Source organism: Aquarana catesbeiana, linkage group LG03 (genome assembly GCF_042186555.1).
Source record: "Aquarana catesbeiana isolate 2022-GZ linkage group LG03, ASM4218655v1, whole genome shotgun sequence".
NCBI lineage: Eukaryota > Metazoa > Chordata > Amphibia > Anura > Ranidae > Aquarana > Aquarana catesbeiana.
This window is the reverse complement of record NC_133326.1, coordinates 680,763,870-680,788,922: the sequence shown is the minus strand read 5'-3', so window position 1 is coordinate 680,788,922 and position 25,053 is coordinate 680,763,870. Positions and strand designations below refer to the sequence as shown.

General features: G+C 41.3%; 1 protein-coding gene across 2 annotated transcripts in view; it reads left to right on the top strand.

Moving 5' to 3' along the window:
- LOC141134747 (uncharacterized) overlaps nucleotides 1-15,926 on the top strand; it is a 99,381-nt gene extending 83,455 nt beyond the window's left edge. For both annotated transcript variants that reach the window (XM_073624186.1, XM_073624187.1), the window contains exons 3-5: nucleotides 1,471-1,767; nucleotides 8,905-9,261; nucleotides 14,284-15,926. In XM_073624186.1, coding sequence (XP_073480287.1) covers nucleotides 1,471-1,767; nucleotides 8,905-9,261; nucleotides 14,284-14,393 — 764 coding nt within the window. In that variant the 3' untranslated portion in view covers nucleotides 14,394-15,926. The remainder of the gene's footprint in view (nucleotides 1-1,470; nucleotides 1,768-8,904; nucleotides 9,262-14,283) is intronic.
- The last annotated feature ends 9,127 nt before the right edge of the window (nucleotides 15,927-25,053 follow it).

Here is a 25,053-nt window from a genome sequence, read left to right as displayed (position 1 = left end):
TTTTAAACACTCTTCCTGCTCCTTTGTTTACATTTACCTGCTACCCAGGAATCCTTGGCTGATAGCTGAATGAATAAGGCAGGGATGATTCACTGGTTGTTAACTTCTCCCGTGGGGGGCTTCCCCTAATTGCCCACCTGCCGGGAGCAGACAATTGCCCTGCAGGAGCCATTCCCCTGGAAACACTGAGTTGATGGGGGAATTGTATGAAATTCACACCGTCTATGGTCTATTTTTTTAACTTAAAAATAAGAAACATGTTATATTTACCTGTTCTGTGCAATGGTTTTGCACAGAACAACCCAGATCCTCCTCTTCTTGGGTCCCTCTTTGGTGCTCCTGGACCCTCTTTTCTGTTGAGTGCCCCACAGCAATCAGCTTGCTATGGGGGGCCGACTGGCTTTGATTGACAGCAGCAGGAACCAATGGTACTGCACTGCTGTTTCAGCCAATGAGGAGGGGAGTCCCGGGCAGCCAAGTCTCTCGTGCAACATTGTTGAATCTAGATGGGGCTCAGGTAAGTATTAGGGGGGCTGAGGGGAGCTGCTGCACACAAAGGGCTTTTTATCTTAATGCATTCTAAAAACCTTCTGCTTATACAACCACTTTAACTTTAATTTAATATCACATTTTGTTTTGTGATATTTACCATGGGTAATTACCACATTTTCAGTATCTACTGGTAGTGAAAAAAATATCTCATTGGACAAATGTTAGTGAATTGACACCAGAGTGTAAAATCTGGATTGATTGAAGATAGGGTTTGTACTCTATACAGCAGCCATTCAAGCATTGAAAACCCATCATTTCAGGTAACCCTTTTCACTTGGGCTGCTTCCATTTTTTTCCCTCTGGAGTGATTAGTAAGTATAACACCTTAAAAAATCTTTATACATACAATTTGTAGTAGTTAAGCTAAGGTTTAGCTAATAAAAAAGAAATCCCTACAGCTATAGTCACATCACTTACCTGTAAATGAAAGACGTCCTACATTGTGCAGGCAGCTGGACCTTGAAGAAATCTACACTCCAAGGATGCCCTGACCTCTTCCTGAGGTGCAATGGTTATCAGCTTTGGGTTTTCAGATAGAACAGCAGCACCAATGGTCCAACAGGGTCACACTCCCTCATCCTCCACCGAGAAAAGTACTTCCATGGAGTACACTGTCTGTAACATGATGCGCACTCCCAGTGCATTGACTGAGCGGTCAACAACAGCTCTTGGTGACCACTACCGAGTGGGAGCCATCGGAATGGGCTTTTATCATCAGTAAGAGCCAATCACAGCAGTCACATGATACAGAAGCTACACCACATCTCAGTATTAAAGCATGCTTAAGGGGCCTTCAGAAGGAAGAAGCGTTAAGAGGGTAACCTTCAAAATAATAAAAAAAAAAAAAACATTCCAGTAGAAGTTGCTTTTTTGTTCTGTACTTGCCATATATTTTAATAATTTTGTTGAATCTGTCAGGTGAAGATGAACCCGGTGTGGAGACGATTCCGGTTATCTTTGCTGCTCCTGGAGAAAATGTGACACTTATCAGTCGTATTAGAATTAGGAATGTAAATACTTTACCCAACGTTACTGCCTGCCGTATAGGACGGGGGACACCTACAGAAAGCTGCTTGTTCAAGGATTCTATTTTATCCTTCAAAATAAATCAAGTGAATCATAAACACCAAGGATCCTATCAGTGGGGAATAGAAACCTCTACGAATAATGGAAAAGCATCATCTAACCATCCTGGACCGGATCTTCAAATTATAGGTACATTTTTTGCATTTATTGTTATTCATTTTTTAAATGGAAGAAACACATTTCGATAGGAAAAAAATACTAACGTGCAAAAACATTTGTATGTGTTTTCTTTATATCCAAAAGGTCAGGGGTAAAATATTCACACACACACACATGTGAATCAGAGACGTGACCCCTTGCTATATACCTTCTCTACAGCTCTGATTGAGGTTTTAGGGCTTGTGCACACCACTGTAGTACATTCTGCCATCTGTAGATGCCTGTGGGTGCTATTCATGGCACCCCCACACATTTAGCAAACATGGGTGTATTTGCAGGCCCCAAAACGTATGGTACTGCAATACCAAATTGTTTGAGGTGGCACAATTTAAAAAATTGTGCCTGCAGTACTTTTTGCATGCTCCCACGTATTTGGCAGCCCATTTAAACTAATAGACACATATGCTCAGACACATCTTTATGGTGTGAACCAGCACTTAGTGTCTGAAAGGATGTTACTGCTGCTAGGCTGTCTCTTTAGTTAATCCATAGTGCTCTGAAAACACTTTGTCATGTATTAAAGGGGTTGTAAAGTCTCTTCTATGCATTAGGGTGAAAAACCTTTTTTGCTGCAGCTCCCCCCCAGAGCCCCCCCTTACCTGAACTCAATCTGTGCCAGCAATGGGCTTGAGCCCAGCGGCTTTAGTCACAGTCTCTCTCATCATTGGACAGATTGATATCAGCAGGAGCCATTTTCTCCTGCTGCTGTCAATCAAATCCAGGGACACGGGAGTGGGTGGCGGGGGGGAAGGCCGAGTCCCACTGTCCGTGTCAATGGATGTAGAAGTGGGACTCCGGAGCGCGCTTGCACGGGTGCCCCCAGGGAAAGGGGCTCTTCGTGGGGGGGACCCGATGGAGGGGAGGAGCCAGGAGCGCCGGCGGGACACCCCAGAAGAGGAGGAATACCGGGGCTGCAAAACCCTTGCACAGAGCAGGTAAGTATAACATGTTTGTTACTTTTATGAAAAAATGATCCTTTACAATAAATCCCTTTAAAGTGTTACTAAACCCAGGAGCCTGCATTCACTATATCCAGGGCAATCTTTAATATTGATTGGACCCTGGAAAAAAATTTTCTAGCCCCCCCTTTGGAGTTTCGCTCTCCACCTGCTTTGAGACATACAATATATAGCAGCTAGACTCAAAATCCGAGTACATTTCGTCTCAAAATTGGTTGCCAGAGGTTACAGTGTATCGTTACCACTCACTGATTAGTTGCTAGAGGTTACAGTACATGATTTATGCTTGTTGATTGGTTGCTAGAGATTACTGTACATCAATACTTCTCACTGTAGAAAAAACAAAAGAAATACTGCGCTACCTAATAAACCACACATTTTAAACATAAATTATACATAAATAGCTGCAGCTCAAAAATGTGAGATATACACAAATACAGTAAATATAAAAGGGAACAAGCTGTGCTTAATAAACCAAATAGCAAAAATAAGTGAGTGAAAAAATCCGTGAGGGACCCAAAAAATTAATATCATGAACAACAGTGAAGGTAACAAAATATAAATATGAACATTAAAGCAGTGAATCATCCCAAATAAGAATGAGTATTAATTCAGTGATAGATCAATGAAGGTGAATAGAACTTCTTAATCACACAAATAACACCCTTTGATGTGTTCCACCACCGCATAGAATGTACGCTTACCAGAGGGAAAGCTGGCACAAGCTTGTAAGGTATCTCCATGTCCGGTCAGCAATGCAGTCACAGCTTCCCTCCTCAGTATAGAACCAGAGGCAAACAGGTTGCAGATTGCATATGGAGCAATCAACAGGTAGGACCCAGAAGGATGAGAAAAGCCTCTCCATAGTTAGAATCAGTATAGCCAAATTTATTAAAAATATTAATTGCTCTTACATCGGAATGCAGGTAAAAACATCAAGAGTAAAAACAGTAGCCTGGCTGGCTGTCTAATACAGGTATCTGCACCCACTTCTGGGCATAGATAGCCGCAAAATAGCCACAGATACCCGCCCCCCCCCCCACCCCCCGTTGTGTTCTGAGAAACGCACAGTTCCCAGAACCCAACGGGGACCAGTGAAGATGCGCAGCGCGACTCGCGCATGTGCAGTAGGGAACCGGGCAGTGAAGCCGCAACGCTTCACTTCCTGATTCCCTGGCCGAGGATGGCGGCAGGGGGCAGCCGAGAGACGAGTGATCGATCGGCTTCGGCTGCCTACATCACTGGACCCTGGGACGGGTAAGTGTCCATTTATTAAAAGTCAACAGCTGCAGTATTTGTAGCTGCTGGCTTTTAATAATTTTTTTTAAGGTGGAGCTCCGCTTTAATCTCACGTTATCAGTGCCCGTCAGTGCAACCTCATCAGTGCCCATCATTGAAGGAAAAAACTTACTTATTTACAAACTTTTATAACAGAAACAAAGAAAAACATATTTTTTTCAAAATTTTCGATCTTTTTGTATCTGTTTAGCAAAAAATAAAAACCCCAGAGGTGATCAAATACCACCAAAAGAAAGCTCTATTTGTGGGAACAAAATTATGAAAAATGTGTTTGTGTACAGTGTTGCATGACCGCGCAATTGTCATTTAAAATGTGACAGCGCTAAAAGCTGAAAATTGGCCTGGGCACGAAGGGTGGAAAGTGCCCGGTATTGAAGTGTTTGAACATACTATCAAAGGACACCTGTCAAGTCATCAAATATATGGATGAGACAGTTTGTACAAATGTTCATACAAACATATTTTTGAAAATCTGTATGGCCATCTTAAAGTGATTTTAAAGGCAGAAGGTTTTTTTTTTCTTAATGCATTCTGTGCATTAAGATAAAAAAAACCTTCTGTGTATAGCAGCCCCCCTAATTACTTACCTGAACCCCTTCTCTCTCCAGCGATGTCGACGAGTGTCTTAGCCATCTGGGACTCTCCTCCTGATTGGCTGAGACACAGCAGTGGCGCCATTGGCTCCTGTGGCTGTCAATCAAAGTCAGTGAACCAATGAGAATAGAGAGGGGGCAGGGCTGGGCTGTGGCTCCGTGTCTGAAATGACTCAGGGAGCTGCAGCTTGGCTTGGGTGACCCCATAGCAAGCTGCTTGCTGTGGGGGCACTCGACAGGAGGAAGGGGCCAGGAGCAGAGAAGAGGGACCCGAGAAGAGGAGGATCCGGGCTGCTCTGTGCAAAACCACTACACAGAGCAGGCAAGTATAACATGTTTTTATTTTTAAAGTGATTGTAAAGTCTTGTTTTCTTTTTTTTAAAATAACAAACATGTCATACTTACCTCCTCTGTGCAGTTGGTTTTGCACAGGGCAGCCCCGATCCTCCTGGCTGCTCCCTCCTGTTGAGTACCCCCACAGCCAGCAGCTTGCCATGGGGGCACCCGAGCCGAGTCACATCTCCCTGTGTCCATTCAGACATGGAGCACCGACACAGCCCCACCACCTCTCTCCCCTGATTGGCTAACTGACTTTGATTGACAGCCGCAAGAGCCAATTGCGCCGCTGCTGTGTCTCAGCCAATCAGGAGGAGAGGCCCGGACAGCTAAGACACTCGTGGACATCGCTGGAGAGAGGGCTGAGGTAAGTAATTAGGGGGTGCTGGGGAGGCTGCTACACACAGAAGGTTTTTTTATCTTAATGCATTAAGATAAAAAACTTCTGCCTTTACAACGCCTTTAAGTAAAAAAAATGAGACTTTAGATTTGCTCTAGGTACGTTTTCCTATAGTAGACCCAGGCAGAGATAAACACCTGACAAGAGTTTAACCACTTGCTGACCAGGCCTTTTCTGGAACTTTTGAGTTGGAATTAGTATTTTTTCCTAGAAAATTACTTAGAACCCCCAAACATTATATATATATATATAAATATATATTTTTAGCAGAGACCATAGGGAATAAAATTGAGACCTTAGCAATATTTTATGTCCCACTGTATTTGCGCATGCAGACTTTCAAATGCAATTAAAAAACAAACAAACTATACTTTAATGAATTAAAAAAAAAAAAGAAAACACATTAAAAGGTAGCCCAATTTTTTTGTATATTGTGAAAGATGATGTCACACCGGGTAAATAGATACCTAACATGTCATGCTTTAAAATTGCACACGCTCGTGGAATGGTGACATACTATGGTACTTATCCACTTAAGGACCGAGTCTCTTTCTGAGATTTGGTGTTTACAAGTTAAAAACAGTTTTTTTTCCTTGAAAACTACTTGGAACCCCCAAACATTATATATTTTTTTCTAACACCCTAGAGAATAAAATGGCAGTCGTCGCAATACTTTTTGTCACACCGTATTTGCTCAGCGATCTTGCAAGCGCACTTTTTTTGGAAAAATTTCACTTTCTTTAATTAACCATTTCCCGCCCACCGTATGCAAAATGACGGCCGGGAAGTGGTTCTGTTATCCTGACTGGACATCATATGACGTCCAGCAGGATAACACACCGGCGCGCGCCCGTAGGGGGGCGCAGCGCAACGATCATGAGTGCGACGTATCAGTCTGACACTCCGCATCTCTGATCGTGATAAGAAGCCTCTGGCTTACCACGTGATCAGCTGTGACCAATCACAGCTGATCACAGCGTGAACCAGGAAGTGCAGGTAAACGGCATTTCTCGGTTCTCGCTGACAGAGGGGGGTCTGTGTTGATAATCAAGCACATTGATTATCAGCACAGCCCCCTCAGATGTGCAAATAAACTACCAATCAGTGCCCAGCATTCACCCAATAAAAAAGCCTTCAAGTGCCCACCGCAGTGCCAATCAGTGCCCACCACAGTGCCAATCAGTGCCCAGCAGTAACACCTGTCAGTAACACATCAGTACCTCATCAGTGCTGCCCATCAGGGCCACCTGTCAGTGCCAATCAGTGCCACCTGTCAGTGCCCATCAGTGCTGTCTGTCAGTGTCCATCAGTGCTGCCTGTCAGTGCCCATCAGTGCGGCATATCAGTGCCGCCTATTGGTGTCCATCAGTGCTGCATATCAGTGCCGCCTATCAGTGCCCATCAATTCTACATATGAGTGCTTCTTCATCAGTGCCCATCAGTGCCACCTTATCAGTGATAACTCATCAGTGCCGCCTCATCAGTGCCCATCAGTGAAGGGGAAAACAAAATTTTATAACATAAACTAAGAAAAACTTTTTTCCCCAAAATTTTGGTCTTTTTTAGTTTATTTATCAAAAAATAAAAACCCCAGAGGTGGTCAAATACCACCAAAAGAAAGCTCTATTTGTGGGAAGAAAATGATAAAAATTTTGTTTGGGTACAGTGTTAAATGACCGCGCAATTGTCATTCAAAGTGCGACAGCGCTGAAAGCTGAAAATTGTCCTGGGCAGGAAGGGACGAAAGTGCCTGGTATTGAAGTGGTTAAAAAATAGGACAACAATAAAGTTAGCCCAATTTTTTTATATATATTTTTTATATTGTGAAAGATAATGTTACGCCGAGTAAATTGATACCCAACATGTCACACTTCAAAGTTGCGCCCGCTCGTGGAATGGCGACAAACTTTTACCGTTAAAAATCTCCATAGGCGACGTTTAAAAAATTCTACAGGTTATATGTTTTTAGTTACAGAGGAGGTCTAGGGCTAGAATTATTGCTCTCTCTCTACCGATCTTGGCGATACCTCACATGTGCGATTTGAACACCATTTACATATGCGGGCGCTGCTCGCGTATGCGTTCGCTTCTGCACCCGAGATCGGCGGGACGGGGCGCATTTAAATTTTTTTTTTTCTTATTTATTTTACCTTCTATTTTTGATTTTTACACTGTTCTTAAAAAAAAAATGGGTCATTTTTATTCCTATTACAAGGAATGTAAACATTCCTTGTAATAGAGAAAAAGAATGATAGGAACTCTTAAATGTGAGGTCTGGGGTCAAAAAGACCTCAGATCTCATATTTACACTAAAATGCAATAAAAAAAAAAAATGTAATGGCATTTAAAAAAAAGAAAGAAAAAAAAACCTCCCTTGAAGAGCATTGGGCGAAAGTGACATTTTGACATCGCTTCCGCCCTGCAATGCTATGGAGATGGGTGGGGGCCATCTTCCCCTCACTCGTCTCCATGTCAGGCTAATCTGCCGCTACTGACGGCCCCGGTAAGCGGCGAAGGGCAACGAAGAGCGGCGGGAGGGGGGCCCTCTCCCGCTGCCGATAAAAGTGATCTCGTGGTGAATCCGCCGCTGAAACCACTTTTATATTGAAGCGGCCTGCCCACTGAAGAAGACAATATTGGGGTTATGGTAGCTAGCTGCTACCATAACAACAATATTCCTCTTCAAAATAGTGACATAAAACGGTGGTGGGAGGTCCGTAAGTGGTTAAAAATCTCCATAGGCGACGCTTTAAAAATGTTTAGAGTTACAGAGGAGGTCTTGTGCTAGAATTATCGCTCTCGCCCCAACGATCGCACCATTTACATATGCGGGTGCAACTTATGTATGCGTTTGCACAGAGGTAATTTTTCTTATTTAATTTACTTTTTCTTATTACACTGTCCCTTTATTTATTTATTTTTTCATCACTTTTATTTCTATTACAATGAATGTAAACATCCCTTATAATGGAGATAAGCATTACAAGCCCACTGTTTTGAGAGATCTGGGGTCAAAAAGGCCCCAGATCTCTCATTTACCTTTAAAAGCAAAAGAGAAAAAATATTTTTTGACACTTTTACCTTTAAAAAATAAATCTCCTTAAGCCAGAGAACCGGAAGTGACGTTGGAGGTCGCTCCGGTCCTCCAAGGGTATAGAGATGAGTGCCCTCACTCAACTTCCTGCCTATCCATCCAATGGATCAAATTGCTTCTGGGTTTTCCGGTAAACCCAGTAATGACCGAAAAGCGCGGGGGGGGGGGGGAGTACACTTCTCCCGCCACCTCCTCCGCTGCCGGGATCACTTTTATCAGATGATGAATCGCCCACGGAACAAAATGATACCCGGGTTATGGCAACTAGCTGTTGCCATAACCCCGGTATTTAAAGTCAAAGTCATGACGTAAATGTACTGTGGGGCGGTCAGTAAGTGGTCTGAAAAAAAAAAAAAAAGCTTTAGATATGCTTTAACTGGATGCCGTGCAAGGATGTTAGTCCTAATTTTTGTTCTTAACTTATAGATAAGACAAATTCCTTAAACATCATACAGTCACAGGACGTTGAATTCCATCATCCCACAACAATCAGTTGCAGCTTCACTGTACAACAGAAGAGCAGTATTTTAAGGACAGAAGTCTACTGGATGATCGGAGACCCAAGAGAGGACTACGTCTACCACCCAAACCCGGACTACATACACCCGAATTACAAGGGAAAGACCAGATTGGTGGATGGTTCCAATCTTCTCCTGGAAGACTTCCATGGGCCAGATAACACCACCTTCTACTGCCGAGTGATCAGAAGAAAATGCTTGGGAGATAACAACCACATAGGGACAATCTTAGAGGACGGTGCTGGAACACGTTTAAGAACTAAAGGTATGCACTGATTGTTGTAAATATCAAAAATTAAAAGTAGTCTATTAGTATTGCAGCAACAGTTCTTATTCTTGCTTTCTGTTTTTCTTGTTACATTTTGGCATGCTTTTACTGTAGTTTATTGATAATTGAACTTTTTTACACAATATAAACAAAGGTATTGGGTTACTGTCCCTTTTTGTTTTTACAAGATACTTTTTGTTTTTTTTTGTTTTTTTGGTCGTTATATTTTTTTTTTCTGAAATTCCTCAAAAAACAACAAAATATTTAAAAAAATGCTGAAAAGGTCTTAAAATATAGTTGTGTTTTTTTTTGTTTGTTCTTTTGTTTTTTGATTTTAACTTTGTTGGCTTTGGTTAGCCATCACATGCAATTCAGTGACTCTACCTAATGTAAAATTACTACTTCTAGAATTAGATTAATTCATCTCATGTCCTTAATTTACCTTCAATTGCCCTGTGTGCATAATACACTTCAGGCCATTTCAAGCATGTTACATTGATACAACTCACACCTTATAAATGATCTGTATTAGTGGCGGTTGGTGCTCAAAATTTTTTTTTGGGGGGGCAAACAAACTGAAAAAAAAAAACCTCAATTGCAGCCACTGTGCCCATCAAGCGCAGCCACTGTACCCATAAATTGCCGCCACTGTGCCATCAAACGCAGCTACTGTACCCATCAATTGCTGCCAGTGTGCCCATCAATTGCTACCACTGTGCCCATCAATTGTCGCTACTGTGCCCAATCAAATGCTGCCAGTGTGTATCACCCGGGAGTCGGGACTTATCTGTCTCGCAGCGGGTCACGGTGGCGTCATCCATATCCATGCTCCTCAATGTCTCCGGTGCTCTCAATCATGGTGTCCAATCACAGCTCCTGTTGTTTCAGCCAATCAGGTGACAGGTAACCACACCCAAGCACCTGATTGGCTGAGAGGCAGGTCAGTGTTAGGAAAGCGATTTATTCGCTTTCCTAACACAGCACTGAGTAAACAGCAAACGCACAGCATTGCGCCCGCTGTTTACCATTTTGGAAGTCTATTAGAGCCCACAGCTATAATCAGGCACTTCCAAAAAAAACCCTGCTGCTGTAATTCAATGCAATGCATGAATATATCTATGGTGAGAGAGAGGTGAAAGGAGAGAGGGGGTGGCGTTCCTGTGCCCTTTATGGACGCACCGCCACTGATTTGCATTATACTCACAGAACCACTTAATACACAGAAAAAAGGTAAAATGAAGACCTGAATGAATCATAATTTGATCATTTCAAACCAGGCCATTTTTTTGCTATTCAGCTCTATTCTCTTTTAACTGGCAATTGTGTCGTCATGCAACACTGTACCCACATTTAAAATAAAAAGAAAACAACTGTCCTATGCGTTATCACTCTCAGATAAATAAATATTATTAACACCTTCCCACCCGGCCTATAGCAGATTGATGGGCGGGCGGAACTCTCCTCCTTCTGAGTGGACGTCATTTCACACAGCTGATGACTGATCAGTGTACTGGCTCGCTGCTGGTACCCTGTGACAGCTGTGACCAATCACAGCAGCTCACATGACAGTTGTAAACAATGGATCGCTTCCTTTCAAGCCATCCATTGTGTATAAATGTGTTGCTAGCTGCGATTGGTCAATGTGATCACATGGTACAGACAGGGCCGCTTAAATGGTACAAAAAAAATCACTAACCGAACACTTACTAGACGCTGCCAAAGCTCTGATCCCGATCCTTTGGCAGACCACTTGGACCCCCAACTGTATCGGAGTGGCTGCATTTGATGGCACGGTGGCTGCGTTTGATGGCACGGTGGCTGCGTTTGATGGCACGGTGGCTGCGTTTGATGGCACGGTGGCTGCGTTTGATGGCACGGTGGCTGCGTTTGATGGCACAGTGGCTGCATTTGATGGCACAGTGGCTGCGTTTGATGGCACGGTGGCTGCGTTTGATGGCACAGTGGCTGCGTTTGATGGCACAGTGGCTGCGTTTGATGGCACGGTGGCTGCGTTTGATGGCACAGTGGCTGCGTTTGATGGCACAGTGGCTGCATTTGATGGCACAGTGGCTGCGTTTGATGGCACGGTGGCTGCGTTTGATGGCACGGTGGCTGCATTTGATGGCACAGTGGCTGCGTTTGATGGTACGGTGGCTGCGTTTGATGGCACAGTGGCTGCGTTTGATGGCACAGTGGCTGCGTTTGATGGCACGGTGGCTGCGTTTGATGGCACAGTGGCTGCGTTTGATGGCACAGTGGCTGCGTTTGATGGCACGGTGGCTGCGTTTGATGGCACAGTGGCTGCGTTTGATGGCACAGTGGCTGCATTTGATGGCACAGTGGCTGCGTTTGATGGCACGGTGGCTGCGTTTGATGGCACGGTGGCTGCATTTGATGGCACAGTGGCGGCGATTGATGGGCACAGTGGCTGCGATTGATGGCACGGTGTCTGCGATTGATGGTACAGTGAGGCTGCAAATGATGGGGTTTTTTTCAGAATTTTTTTCAGTTTGTTTACGCCCCCCTCCAAAGATTTTGAGCACCAGCCGCCACTGGCCTCGGATAACTACCAGAGGGTACCCAGATAGCAAGGAATTGTGCTGCAAGTTTGAAAAGGATTTGCTAAGCTATTGCTAGACTTGCCAGGCTTCACAAGTTTGCTCTTGCTGTAGACTCACCGCTGCAACTTTGCTCTTGCTAGAGACTTGCCCTCGCAAATTTGCTAAAATTGGAAAAGTGTCAAATAGAACTTCTGATTCATGTGTTCTGCAAGGGTACAACTTGCCAGTGAAAATTTGCAGCAAGTTAACAGACTTACAATTCAACACTGCACAAATTTGAGGCAAGTTATTCTTCTTGGCTAACTAAGTTGTGGAAACCATGGATTGACTGATACTCTAGTTTGTCGCGAAAATAATGATACATGTTATTGATACTTTAACTTCTATTTGACTGTGACTGTTACATCTTTTGTTAAGTTTCATTTTCTCTATCAGGGCCAGTTTACACCATAGATAGGCAGTCTGGATGCACTCCAGATGCTTTTCTACATAAGCGTTTTTGATGTGTTTTTGATGCGTTCCAGTGCGTTTTTGATGCATTTTTTGGCATTTTTGATGCAGTCCAGTGCATTTTTTCCCCCTCTTTTTTCCTAACCTTAAATAAGGATGTGTGTGTTCCAGTGCATTTTTGGTTTGTTTAGGTGTATTGAGGTGCATTTCAGTGTGTTTTTGATGCGCTTTACAGCGTTCCAGTACAGTGCAGGAAAAATGCAGCATTTTCTACTTTTTTTTTTTGGAACTGGAACCTACTGGAACTGCAAGCACTGGTGTGAACTATGCCAATGAAAACCATATAACCTACTTTCCATGCATTTTTGATGCAGAAAAAAAACACAATGGACTGCATGTGGTGTGAATTGGCCCTCATACCCGCTATAACTGTTTATCCGCCTTATAGGCAATTTGTTTATGCTTTTAATCGTTTTAAACATTCAATACAAATTTATTGAAACTAAAATTCATAAATTTAGGCTAAAATGTATTTTGCTACACGTCTTTGGTAAAAAAAAAAAAAAAAATCCCAATAAGTGTATATTGATTGGTTTGTGTGAGGAAGTTATAACGTCTGCAAACTGTGGTATATACACTGGAATTTTTAGATTTTTTTTTTTTTTTATACTAGTAATGGCGGTGGTCAGTGAGTGGGAACTGACTTACTGACACTGACATCTCCAGTGACACTAATACAGTAATCATACTATACACTGTCACTGCACTAATGACACTGGTTGGGAAGGGGTTAACATCTAGGGGCAATCAAGGGGTTAAATTTGTGCCTAACAAGTGTAATGTGTGCAATACGCACTGCTTTTACTAAGCGATGTGGCTGATTTTTCTCCCTGCTTTTCTACTCTGTGTACAGAGCCCTGTGTTGTTAGCAAACACAGGGCTCTGAGTTGTGATTCGCTAAGCCGATCACCAGGCCCTGGCTATAAATCATTGGCCGAGACCTGCTGACCATCTTGTGCTGTACCAAATCACAACAAAGATCAGGCGACGGGCACGCACACGTGCCCCGTATCCGTAAGTGCCAAATCACGTAAATGTACGTGATCCAGCGCAGAGCGGCCTCCCTATCACATATATGTGCATGAGGTGATTCGCAAGCTGTTAAAATTGAACTCCAGGTAAAAAAAAAAATCTAAAGTCACCATTGCAGTGGGGCTCCTCCTGCACTGCTAGGGTTAAATGCTCATTTTTATGCCCTTTACACATGGTCGGACATTGATCGGACATTCCAAAAACAAAATCCATGGATTTTTTCTGACGGATGTTGGCTCAAACTTGTCTTGCATACACACGGTTACACAAAGTTGTCAGAAAATCCGATCGTTCTGAACGCAGTGGCGTAAAACACGTATGTCGGGACTATAAACGTGGCAGTAGCCAATAGCTTTCGTCTCTTAATTTATTCTGAGCATGTGTGGCACTTTGTGCATCGGATTTGTGTACACACGATCGGAATTTCCGACAACGGATTTTGTTGTCGGAAAAATTTTATAGCAAGCTCTCAAACTTTGTGTGTCGGAAATTCCAATGGAAAATGTGTGATGGAGCCCACACACGGTCGGAATTTCCGACAACAAGGTCCTATCACACATTTTCCGTCCGAAAATCCGACCGTGTGCACAGGGCATACGGGTACCATTAAAAAGAAAAAAAAAACTTACTTTATCCCTCATTTCCCCAGAATCCGGTGCTCTTTTCTTTCCTCCAAAGTGGTTGGGTCCTCCTCTTCCTCTCATACAATGTGGCTGGTTCTGCTTGGTATGTAATGACATCAGAGTGTCTGCAACTGATAGAGCACCAGAGATAGCGACTTTCAAGGGGACCAGTCACACAGTGAGGCGGAATCAAATTAAAATGTGATAAGGTGGTGATGGAGAATTATGTTACATTAATAAGCGTATGAATATTAAAATGGCTAGTGATAGTTATTCTTGTTTCTGTCTTACAGGAAATGCATGGTGCCTCCACGCTAAAATACTTGTGGCTTATGTTGGGCTCAAAGCATTCCTAATTCTTTTACTTTCAGTACTGTCTGCCATCTATGTGATCAAAAAGTGAATTTTAAGTGCAAAAAGTATAACTCGTCTATCTATCTATCTTTCACAAGATTTTGGAGTGTTTTTGTGGATTTTTTTTTATATCGCCAAAAGAGCATTTGTGAGGTCAGGTACTGATGTTGCACAAGAAGACCTGACTCAGATGTTTCAATTCATCCTAAAGGGCTCTCTACAGGACACTTGCGTTTCTCCACACCAAACTCATCATACCATGTCTTCATGGAGCTGGCTCTGTACACAGGGACACAGTCATGGTGGAACTGAAAAGGGTCTTCTCCAAACTATGGCAATATACCATTATCGCCTACTTAGTGCACCCAACATACTGTAATCCTCATATACAATCAAGAAGGTGAATCGCATTTCCGGTATTATCATTAGCAGCTCTCTAAGTTGGCAAAAGCATTTTTGGCATTATACCAGCATTAAAAAGTACATTTTACGTGTGAAAAAAGTTCAAGTGTACATAAATATCTATCTATCATACTGTTAAAATATTTATGAATGGATGAGATCTACAGAATAATTGAATTGCATTTATATATATATATATATATATATATATATATATATATATATATATATATATATATATATCTTATATGTATGGAGAAAGTGAAGTTTATATAGGTTTTTATACTTGTGAAAGTATATACATTGTTATAAGCTCATAAGCCGTTCTATGGATTCAACATGTGCTAGTAATTAAGAATGAGCTGACCTTTCACCCTCTCCCATGAGATGAGAAGGAAGCTTTCACATTCCATAAGTTGATAAAGTTTTAATGTTAGTTAAAAATATAAGTTTCTTTACAATATTTCTTGATTAGGATATTAATAAGAACATTAGGTTTTCATTGAATATAATATATCTATATCTATAGATAGATCTGTATAGATAGATCTATCTATAGATATAGATATAAGTATATGTAGTAATTGATTTAGATGTTATATTGTATATGTTTTAAAATGGTTTTACATATAGCTCCTCTTGGCCCACACCTCGGGAATGTTGACCCCCACCCTTGTGGGAGGAAAGATATGTCTCAGGAAAGCCCGGGATTTTCTATAGGCCTACAAGTGAATTAAGAACCGTTACAACAAACTAACCCTTTTTAGGAAGGTGGGGGGCTATTTTCAGGGGCTTATTTTCAGGAGTAAAAAGCTAGTAACAGAAGGCAAACAAGCAGATTCTGCGGCAGACACGAGCCACCACGAAACATTGAAGGAAGCTGATACAGCTATGCTTACACATTCAAATACACACACATCTGATTCAATCTTCATCTTAAGAATATTATACATTATTAATGATATTTTGATTTTGTTTTTGTAATATTTTACTATTTTTATTATTAAATCAATTTTTGAGTTTTTACACGAGAACTGAACAGACTTTCTTGGAACTTTCCTCATCAATATGAATTATTGAAATATTGTTATTATTACCGTAAAATCAATAATTATTACACATACCTACATGAGCTTGTTGGGCATCCCATTCCAAAACCATTTATTATGGTGTTAGTCCCCACCTTTGTACAACAGCATCCACATTTCTGAGAAGGCTTTTCTCAAGGTTTTGAATGGTGTCTGTGGGAATGTATTCCCATTCATCTAATAGAACATCGGTGGCTTCAGGTATCACAGGATTGATGTTGCAATTCTTCTCAAAAGTGTTCAGTAGGGTTGAGCTCAGGGCTCTGTGCAGGTCCCTGGAGTTCTTACACACCAAATTCATCGAACCATGTCTTTCTGATGCCGGAACAGAAAAGGACCATCCCCAAACTGTTACCATGAGGTTAGAAGCCAGCAATTATCTTAAATATCATTGTATACTGTAGCATTAATAGTACTCGTCACCAGGAATACATGAAGTCATTTGGAGGGACACCCGTAAACCTTTATCCATATACTGTATCTTTCCTTTAACGAGTATTTCCACTTTTGCAGTCACATTTGAGAAAACCCCACTACGTTAGAATGTAAGCTTTTATGATCAGGGACCTCTTAACCCTCTTGTATTTTATTGTATTGCACTTACATCAAAAATCTATATAAGATGCCTTCATATTAAAATAAATGAACAGTCAGGTGCCTCCGTGTTTTAGTCTCACCACCTCCGTTAGTCTGCATCCACCATTCACACTTCCTAGAGTCTTTACACCAATTCCCATTGCCGCCCCATAAACGAACCCTTGCCTCTGCCTCTCCGGCATGGAGACCCGACACGAGCAGCTCAGCGCTGTCAGCACTGATAGGTTTTTGATGTAAGTGCATTACTTTATAAATAAAATTGGGACCTTCAGATTTTACACTATCAGAGGCTTGTTTTGAATATTCCCCTCACATGTGGAGACTGGGCCTAATTTTTAGATGGAGTTTGAAGACTTTGAGAGTTTTCGGAATCAATATAAGTGTAATTAGCCAGACATGAGAGTGAATGGCATTAGCATCTGGTGAGCATATTTCTTAAGGGAGTGGAGCTTGCACTAAGACCATGGTGGAGGTTATGTGGTGTAACTACTGTATATTCTTGTCCTTATTTAATACACCATTGATATTTCATTGTTTGGACTGTATTTTCTTTATAGATTTTTTCACATGAATTTGAGCGCTGCTGTGGAATATTTGCTCTTTTGAATGAAATAAATAATGATATTTGAAGCGCTTCACAATGTGCATGAAAATGAATATATAAGAATAAATATAAATAGTCAAATAAATCCAGCGGTGAGTAAAAATTCCTAAAAAATCCAGCAATCAAAATAGTGTAAAATGATAAAAAATTAGTGACACCAAATGTGTAAAAAAAATTCACATAAAAAATCCACATAAAAATAAATATATAGGGATGTATTCAGAAGGTTCAATTATACAGGTGTAGAATCCTGATTGGTATAGAGCTTTTGATCACTAGCAAAGCTGTTTAAAAACACTTGCTTAATTAAGGTGCTCATTGACCTTCATAGTAAAAATGTGTTTTTTGCTTCTATTCACAACCAATGTGAGAATCATAAACAGGCAGATAAGAGAAAAAACCAATCATTGTGCAATAGTTAGGATACCAAGGTACACAGGCAAACTTCAATCCACTCACGTGTGCCTTATAATGATAAGGCATATGCAGGTTTTACTATAGCAGTCAGCCGCCTTAGACAGGAGCAGATTCAGTGCAGTACACTGTGTGATACTGCTGATCTGCACAGATCGTCCTTGGCTCCTCCCACGCATTACATCACAGTCACGTGACTTTTTCAAGGATTCAGCATCTCAGATAGCTCAGTGGGATGAGTCAATGCCAGACACTGAAGAGGTCCCAGGTTTGAGCCCAGGTCCTAACAGTATAACTGCAATGGTAGCTAGTAAGATCTTGGAGAAGATCCGAGATGCTGTGCTGATTCCGAAGGGCAGACATTTCAACTGGAAATGATGCTCCCCCACCATGAATCTTAATCCTTGAAAAAGTCACGTGACTGTGATGTAACGCGTGGGAGGAGCCAAGGACGCTCTGTGCAGATCAGCAGTATCACACAGTGTACTGCACTGAATCTGCTCCTGTCTAAGGCGGCTGACTGCTATAGTAAAACCTGCATATGCCTTATCATTATAAGGCACACGTGAGTGGATTGAAGTTTGCCTGTGTACCTTGGTATCCTAACTATTGCACAATGATTGGTTTTTTCTCTTATCTGCCTGTTTATGATTCTCACATTGGTTGTGAATAGAAGCAAAAAACACATTTTTACTATTAAGGTCAATGAGCACCTTAATTAAGCAAGTGTTTTTAAACAGCTTTGCTAGTGATCAAAAGCTCTATACCAATCAGGATTCTACACCTGTATAATTAAACCTTCTGAATACATCCCTATATATTTATTTTTATGTGGATTTTTTATGTGAATTTTTTTACACATTTGGTGTCACTAATTTTTTATAATTTTACACTATTTTGATTGCTGGATTTTTTAGGAATTTTTACTCACCGCTGGATTTATTTGACTATTTATATTTATTCTTATATATTCATTTTCATGCACATTGTAAAGCGCTTCAAATATCATTATTTATTTTTTTTAAGTGACTCTGAAAACACTCTCTTTTGATAGCAGCCTCACTTGGTTTTATGTGTAATTATCAGCTATTTAGCATCACAGCGCTTTGTGTTTTAGATATATTTGCTCTTTTGAATTATTTCACTTTTTTTTTATCAGAGTAAAGTATTGTAAGGAGCCCAGGAAGTGTAGCTAATGGATTATATTATTGTATTTATCTTGATCTCCTCATTAGGACTTCTGGGTCTATTCAAATCTAGTGTACAGCTGATAATGAAGAATGGAGAACACAGTACAGATAGGGTCAATTATGGTAAATATTACTCCATAGCCCCCTCCCAAACATCACAAATCAGGAAGAGTGTGGAAGGTGACCAGCAATTTTTAACCATTTCAATACTGGGCACTTTCACCCCCTTCCTGCCCAGGCCAATCTTCAGCTTTCAGCGCTGTCACACTTTGAATGGCAATTGCACAGTCACGCAACACTGTACCCAAACAACATTTTTATCTTTTTTTAGACAAATAGAGCTTTCATTTGATGGTATTTAATCACCACTGGGTTTTTTTTGTTTTTTTGCTAAATAAACAAAAAATACCGAAAATTGTGAAGAAAAAACATATTTTTCTTTGTTTCTGTTATAAAATTTTGCAAATAAATAACCTTTCTTCGTAAATTTAGGTCAAAATGTATTCTGCTACATTTCCTTTGTGAGGAAAAAACTCAAATCACTTAGTCTGTAGGAAAGTTATAGAGTCAACAAACTGTGGTATATTCAGTGCTTTGAAAAAGTATTTGACCCCTTCCTGATTTTTTATTTTTTTGCATATTTGTCTTACTTAAATAATTCAGATCATCAAACTAATTTTAATATTACACAAAGATAACCTGAGTAAATCCAAAATGCAGTCTTTAAATGATTATTTCCTTTATTAAGGGAAAAAAGCTGCCCAACACTGTACTACTTTTTGTTTTACACATTATGATTGCTTATATCAGTGAATTTCATTGGTATAAGCAACCATTTTTAATGAATGAAACTGATATGGGCTGTGATTTGCCCTCTGTACCATGTGATCACTGTGACCAATCACAGCTACTGTAGCAACAAAATTGTATACCATGGAAGGCATGAAAGGAAGACATCTATAGTTTACAACTGTCATGTGATCTTCTGTGATTGGTCACAGGCTGGGTGTGGTGACGGATTGCAACAGCTGTGCCTTCTGAAAGGACTTCATATGATGTCCACTCAAAAGGAAGAAGGGCTCATCCAGCTGTCGATCTGTTATAGGATGGGTAGGAAGGTGTTAAAGTGGTAGTAAACGCTCTATCTTATCTTGTACCTACAGGTAAGCTTACAATCATGGTTACCTGTAGGTACAACCATAAAACCACAACCATAATTTCTTCTCATTTTAATGAGTGGCCACATGTCTTATTAAACTCCCTTCTGCGGAAAAGTTTTATCCCTATTGCAGGGTCACCAGTATTTCTAAATTGAAATCATATGCCCTCCTAAGTGTTTCTTCTCCAGAGAGAATACGTTCAGTGCTCGTAAACTTTCTTCATAACTAATATCCTCCAGTCCTTTTATTAGCTTTGTTGCCCTTCTCTGTACTCATTCCATTTCCAGTACATCCTTCCTAAGGACAGGTGCCCAAAACTGGGCAGCATACTCTAGGTGCTGCCAGACCAGAGTCTAGTAGAGCAGGAGAATTATCACTTTATCTCTTGAGTTAATCCCCTTTTTAGTGCATGCCAATATTCTGTTTGCTTTGTTAGCAGCAGCTTGCTGAGCCTGTCATCTACTAGGACCCCCAGGTCCTTTTCCATTCTTGATTCCTCCAGAGGTTCTCCCCCCAGTGTATAGATTGCATTCATATTTTTGCCACCCAAATGCATTATTTTACATTTTTCCACATTAAAACTCATTTGCCATGTAGTTGCCCACCCCATAATTTTGTTCAGATCTTCTTGCAAGGTTTCCACATTCTGCGGAGAAGTTATTGCCCTGCTTAGCTTAGTATCGTCTGCAAATACAGAGATTGAACTGTTTACCCCATCTTCCAGGTCGTTTATGAACAAATTAAATAGGATTGGTCCCAGCACAGAACCCTGGGGGACCCCACTACCCACCCCTGACCATTCCGAGTACTCCCCATTTATCACCACCCTCTGAACATGCCCTTGTAGCCAGTTTTCAATCCATGTACTCACCCTATGGTCCATGCCAACAAACCTTATTTTGTACAGTAAACGTTTATGGGGAACTGTGTCAAATGCTTTTGCAAAATCCAGATACACCATGTTTACGGGCCTTTCTCCATCTAGATGGGAACTTATCAACTCATAGAAGGTTAATAGATTGGTTTGGCAAGAACGATTCTTTATGAATCCATGCTGATTACTGCTAATGATACTGTTTTCTTTACTAAAATCTTGTATATAGTCCCTTATCATCCCCTCCAGGAGCTTGCAAACTATTGATGTTAAGCTAACTGGTCTGTAATTCCCAGGGATGTATTTTGACCCTTTTTAAAATATTGGTGCTATATTGGCTTTTCTCCAATCAGCTGGTACCATTCCAGTCAGTAGACTGTCAGTAAAAATTAGGAACAATGGTCTGGCAGTTAAGCTTTCCAAAAAAATGAACAGGTGAACTAACACCCTACAACATCCCTACTCCTCTAAGTCCCCACGGGTCTTACCTCCATAGGTGATGAGCTGTCAGTGCTCACGCAGCCGGTGTAACGGTAATTTAAATTCCTGATCTTCTCCCTCTTATTTTTGCAACGCTTCCAGGACAGACAATATGTTTGGCAGCACAACAATTATAATTACTGCAACCCAAGGGAGTCCAATAAAGTTTATAAAAAAGTTCATAAAATTGTTCATGTCCATATGAAAGGCACATACAGGAGAAAACACATCGGGGCTAGGATTACTACATTGAACGTTTTGGTATACTCTGGCTGCAGCACCTTCATTGGGATCTCAGGGGGATACAGCTAACATGTGAGTAGAAACACAGATAGTAGTGAAGTAAACTTGAAGGGCCAATTCACACCATAAAGGGTGTGTTTGTACACACACATTTTTGTGTGGTTCCACAATCAACCAACATCAATTTTAATGGGCTGGCAAACATGCAGGAAAGTGTGGCAGGTGTAACTTTTAAAATTGTACCACTCCACACTGCATGGTGTTACAGTACAATGTGTTTTGCTGGCCCTGAGTGGGTCTGTGCTTGCAATAAGTGTAGGAGCAGCTAGCAGCGTGTGCCCATGTGGTGCAGGAGGATGTGTTCCCACACTGCAATTACATGGGGGATTTGGCAGTGGAATTTTTTTTGTTTTTATTTTGTATGTATAATGGAAAACTTGTTATATTTTTAATGTAACAAGTCTCTCTAAGATTGATCCTAATGGGCTGATCGACACATATTTTCACTTAAATTATTTTATTTGGTGATTCTTTATGATTTTTTACATTTTATGTGTGTATTGCTTTTCCTTATCGCTTTTCATGTCTATTGACACATTTTTGTCCAGGAGGAGTTAAGAGCACTGATTAACACAGGTGTCCACCCTTCGGTAAGAGGTATATATGACACTGCTCTTGACTCCCTCATGGTTATGACTAAGCACTCCTATGTGTGAAACATGTCAACTGTAACCTATCCTGCGTGATTGTCCCTATTTTAAAGAATAAGGGACGTTTTATTGGAGTACAACGGTCACAGGAGACTGTGACCTGCTCTGAATGGATTCGGTTCACACAGCTCCGGGGCGAGCGCAGAGCGCACTGGAAAAGAGACATGTGCGTCTTTGGCTCCATTTCAGGTGCAAATTCAGGCAAAAATTTAGACCTTATTTGCACCTGAAACAGGGAACAGGGATGCACCGAACCCCCTTCTTTGTGCCACAACCACAGCATGTGTGAACCCAGCCTTAAGCCTAACTGAGGACAAACAGTGGGGAATTGATACTATCTGTATGGCTGAAATCACATCGCATGGACTTTGCATGTGATTTGCACTGCAGTACAGTGCAAATCACATGCAATCTCGAAGAGTGCGCTGTGTGATCCAGCACTTATGGAAGAGTGGCAAGAAGAAAACCATTGTTGAAAGAAAGCCATAGGAAGTACCATTTGCAGTTTGCGATAAGCCATGTGGGGAACACAGCAAACATGTGGAAGAAGGTGCTCTGGTCAGATGAGATCAAAATTCTACTTTTTAGCCTAAAAGCAAAATGGTATGTGTAGCGAAAAACCCTGAACACGCCACCCCCGCCGTGAAAAACATGGTGGTGGCAACATCATGTTGTGGGGATGCTTTTCTTCAGCAGGGACAGGAAAGCTGGTCAGAGTTGATGGGAAGATGGATGGAGCCAAATATAGGCTAATCTTAGAAGAAAACCTGTTCGAGTCTGCAGAAGACTTAAGACTGGGGTGGAGGTCCACCTACCAACAGGACAACCACCCTAAACAGCCAGAGCTACAATGGAATGTTTAGCCACAACCACCGGGCAAGGGTTGTGGGGATGAGGCCCTTGTCCCTAACAACATGGGGGCAAGGTGCTTTGGAGGGGACCCCAAAACACCCTCCCCATGTTGAGGGCATGTGAGCTGGTATGGTTGCATGTACACCCAGTTTCTGAAAGTTGAAGTCCTAATTGGTCTTAATTGTGCACTATTTTCCGGAACTGCAGGATCATATATTGGCGCTATAGTAAATGACCCCCATTGTCTCCAAATGTTTTTACATTTTTTTTTAGGCCAGTCCACCTTTTGATACAGAATATGTTCATATGGTATGAAAATATACAACAAACAAACCGGTGATAAATATGATTGGTGGGTAATACATAGTTGCGTCATAACCTTATTATGGTGACTCATGGATGGGATTTGACCTTGCCAGTAGGTTTTACCATTTAATATGGTAAACATTTGTTTTGGATTTAATTAAATCCTTAATAAAGAATTAAAATAAAGCCCCTGGACCTCAGGACCTAATCCCACCAATTTGAGGATATTTCAAGATGGTTTTTTTTTTGAGTTTTTAAATTGATAGCGTGATGCAAGTCTTAGTTGAAAGAATGTATAGAAAGCTGCACATGGTATAATTTATTGTTCTTGCCAAATGTAGTACTCACTGGGATCCACTGAAGCAAGGCCACCAGCATGTCTGAGTTTCTTCTGGAGTGCAGGTGTCTCTACCAATCAGATACTGTCATGGATAGGGGCACATATCCACAGGTAGAGAGAAAGCCCATGATATTATGGTCTATAGCCAGAGTTGCATACAAATGCAGATGTGTCATGGGTGCTAAGGGCGCACTGGTGTCACAAAATGATGCAGGATGCTCAGGAGGCACTGCATGGATCTAGATGTTCTTAGGTTCCTGGGTGAGACAGGAAGCTCAGGGGGCATTTAGTGACTCAGGAGTCATCAGAGACACAGGAGTCACAATGGAGCATAGGGGAAAAGTTTGGCTCACTGAAGTACGCAGGGTTCATAGAGTCACTGATTGTGCAGGAGTGCAGGGGTCACTGGAGATGCTGAGAATACAGGAGTGCACAGGGGTCACATAGTCACTGAAGGCATAAGAGTGATGAAGTCACTGGAAGCACTGGGGTCAAATGAGTGCACAGCGGTCATGGAAAGTGCAGGAAAACCTGGGTTGCTGGAAGGACGGGGTGCAGGGGTTTGCTGGAGGCATAGGCGTCTAGGAGTTTCTGAAGGCACAGAGGTCACAAGAGTAGTATATATTATTTTTTTTTGGGGGGGGGGGTGCAAGTAACTGGTCTTGCCTACAGCACAAATTAGGCTAGCACCAGCCCTGTTATTGTTATAACTCAACAAAAATAACCAAAAAAATGTAAAATACAATTGATCAAAATTAATATAATAATTCCCTCTTAAGGAAGGACTCCAGGAATAAGATTTATCCAGCTAACATCTCTGTGTGGCCGGTAGTAAACATGTAATTCACTGTTGTATACTATGGCACACTTGGTAAGCGGGGTCTTTTTCCGAGGGTGTTCCATCAACTTCCCCTCTGTGAACTAAATTTAAATAGTCACTTGCTCCTGCACCTCCACCACTCAGGAGAAGCCGTTTTTTTCAATGAATACAAGACAGAATCGAGGGTAATGTATAAAGAGCACCTAAAGGGTGGCTGATAAAAGTGAAGATCTTGGCATCAGTCGCCAGAGGGCCTGAATAAATGGAAATACTCTTAGAAAAAAGAGAAATGGATCAACAACAGTTTTTTGGTTTTAATACTTTTTTGTTGAAGGAGCACTTCACCCATAGTTTTTTTTTTGGTAGATGTTGTAACATTAAATCCCTTTCTTATGACTCCTGGGGGCTCTGCTGGTCAATTCTGGATTTATTTGGAAAGTAGACACCACAAGGTGATCTCATTGTTTTCTATGATTTTTTGGATACTGTGCCTACTGGGCACTTTCACCCTCTTTCTGCCTAGGCCAATTTGCAGCTTCAGTGCTATCATATTTTTAATGACAATTGCACGTTCACGCAACACTGTACCCATTTGAAATGTTTATAATTTTTTTGAGACAGATACAGTA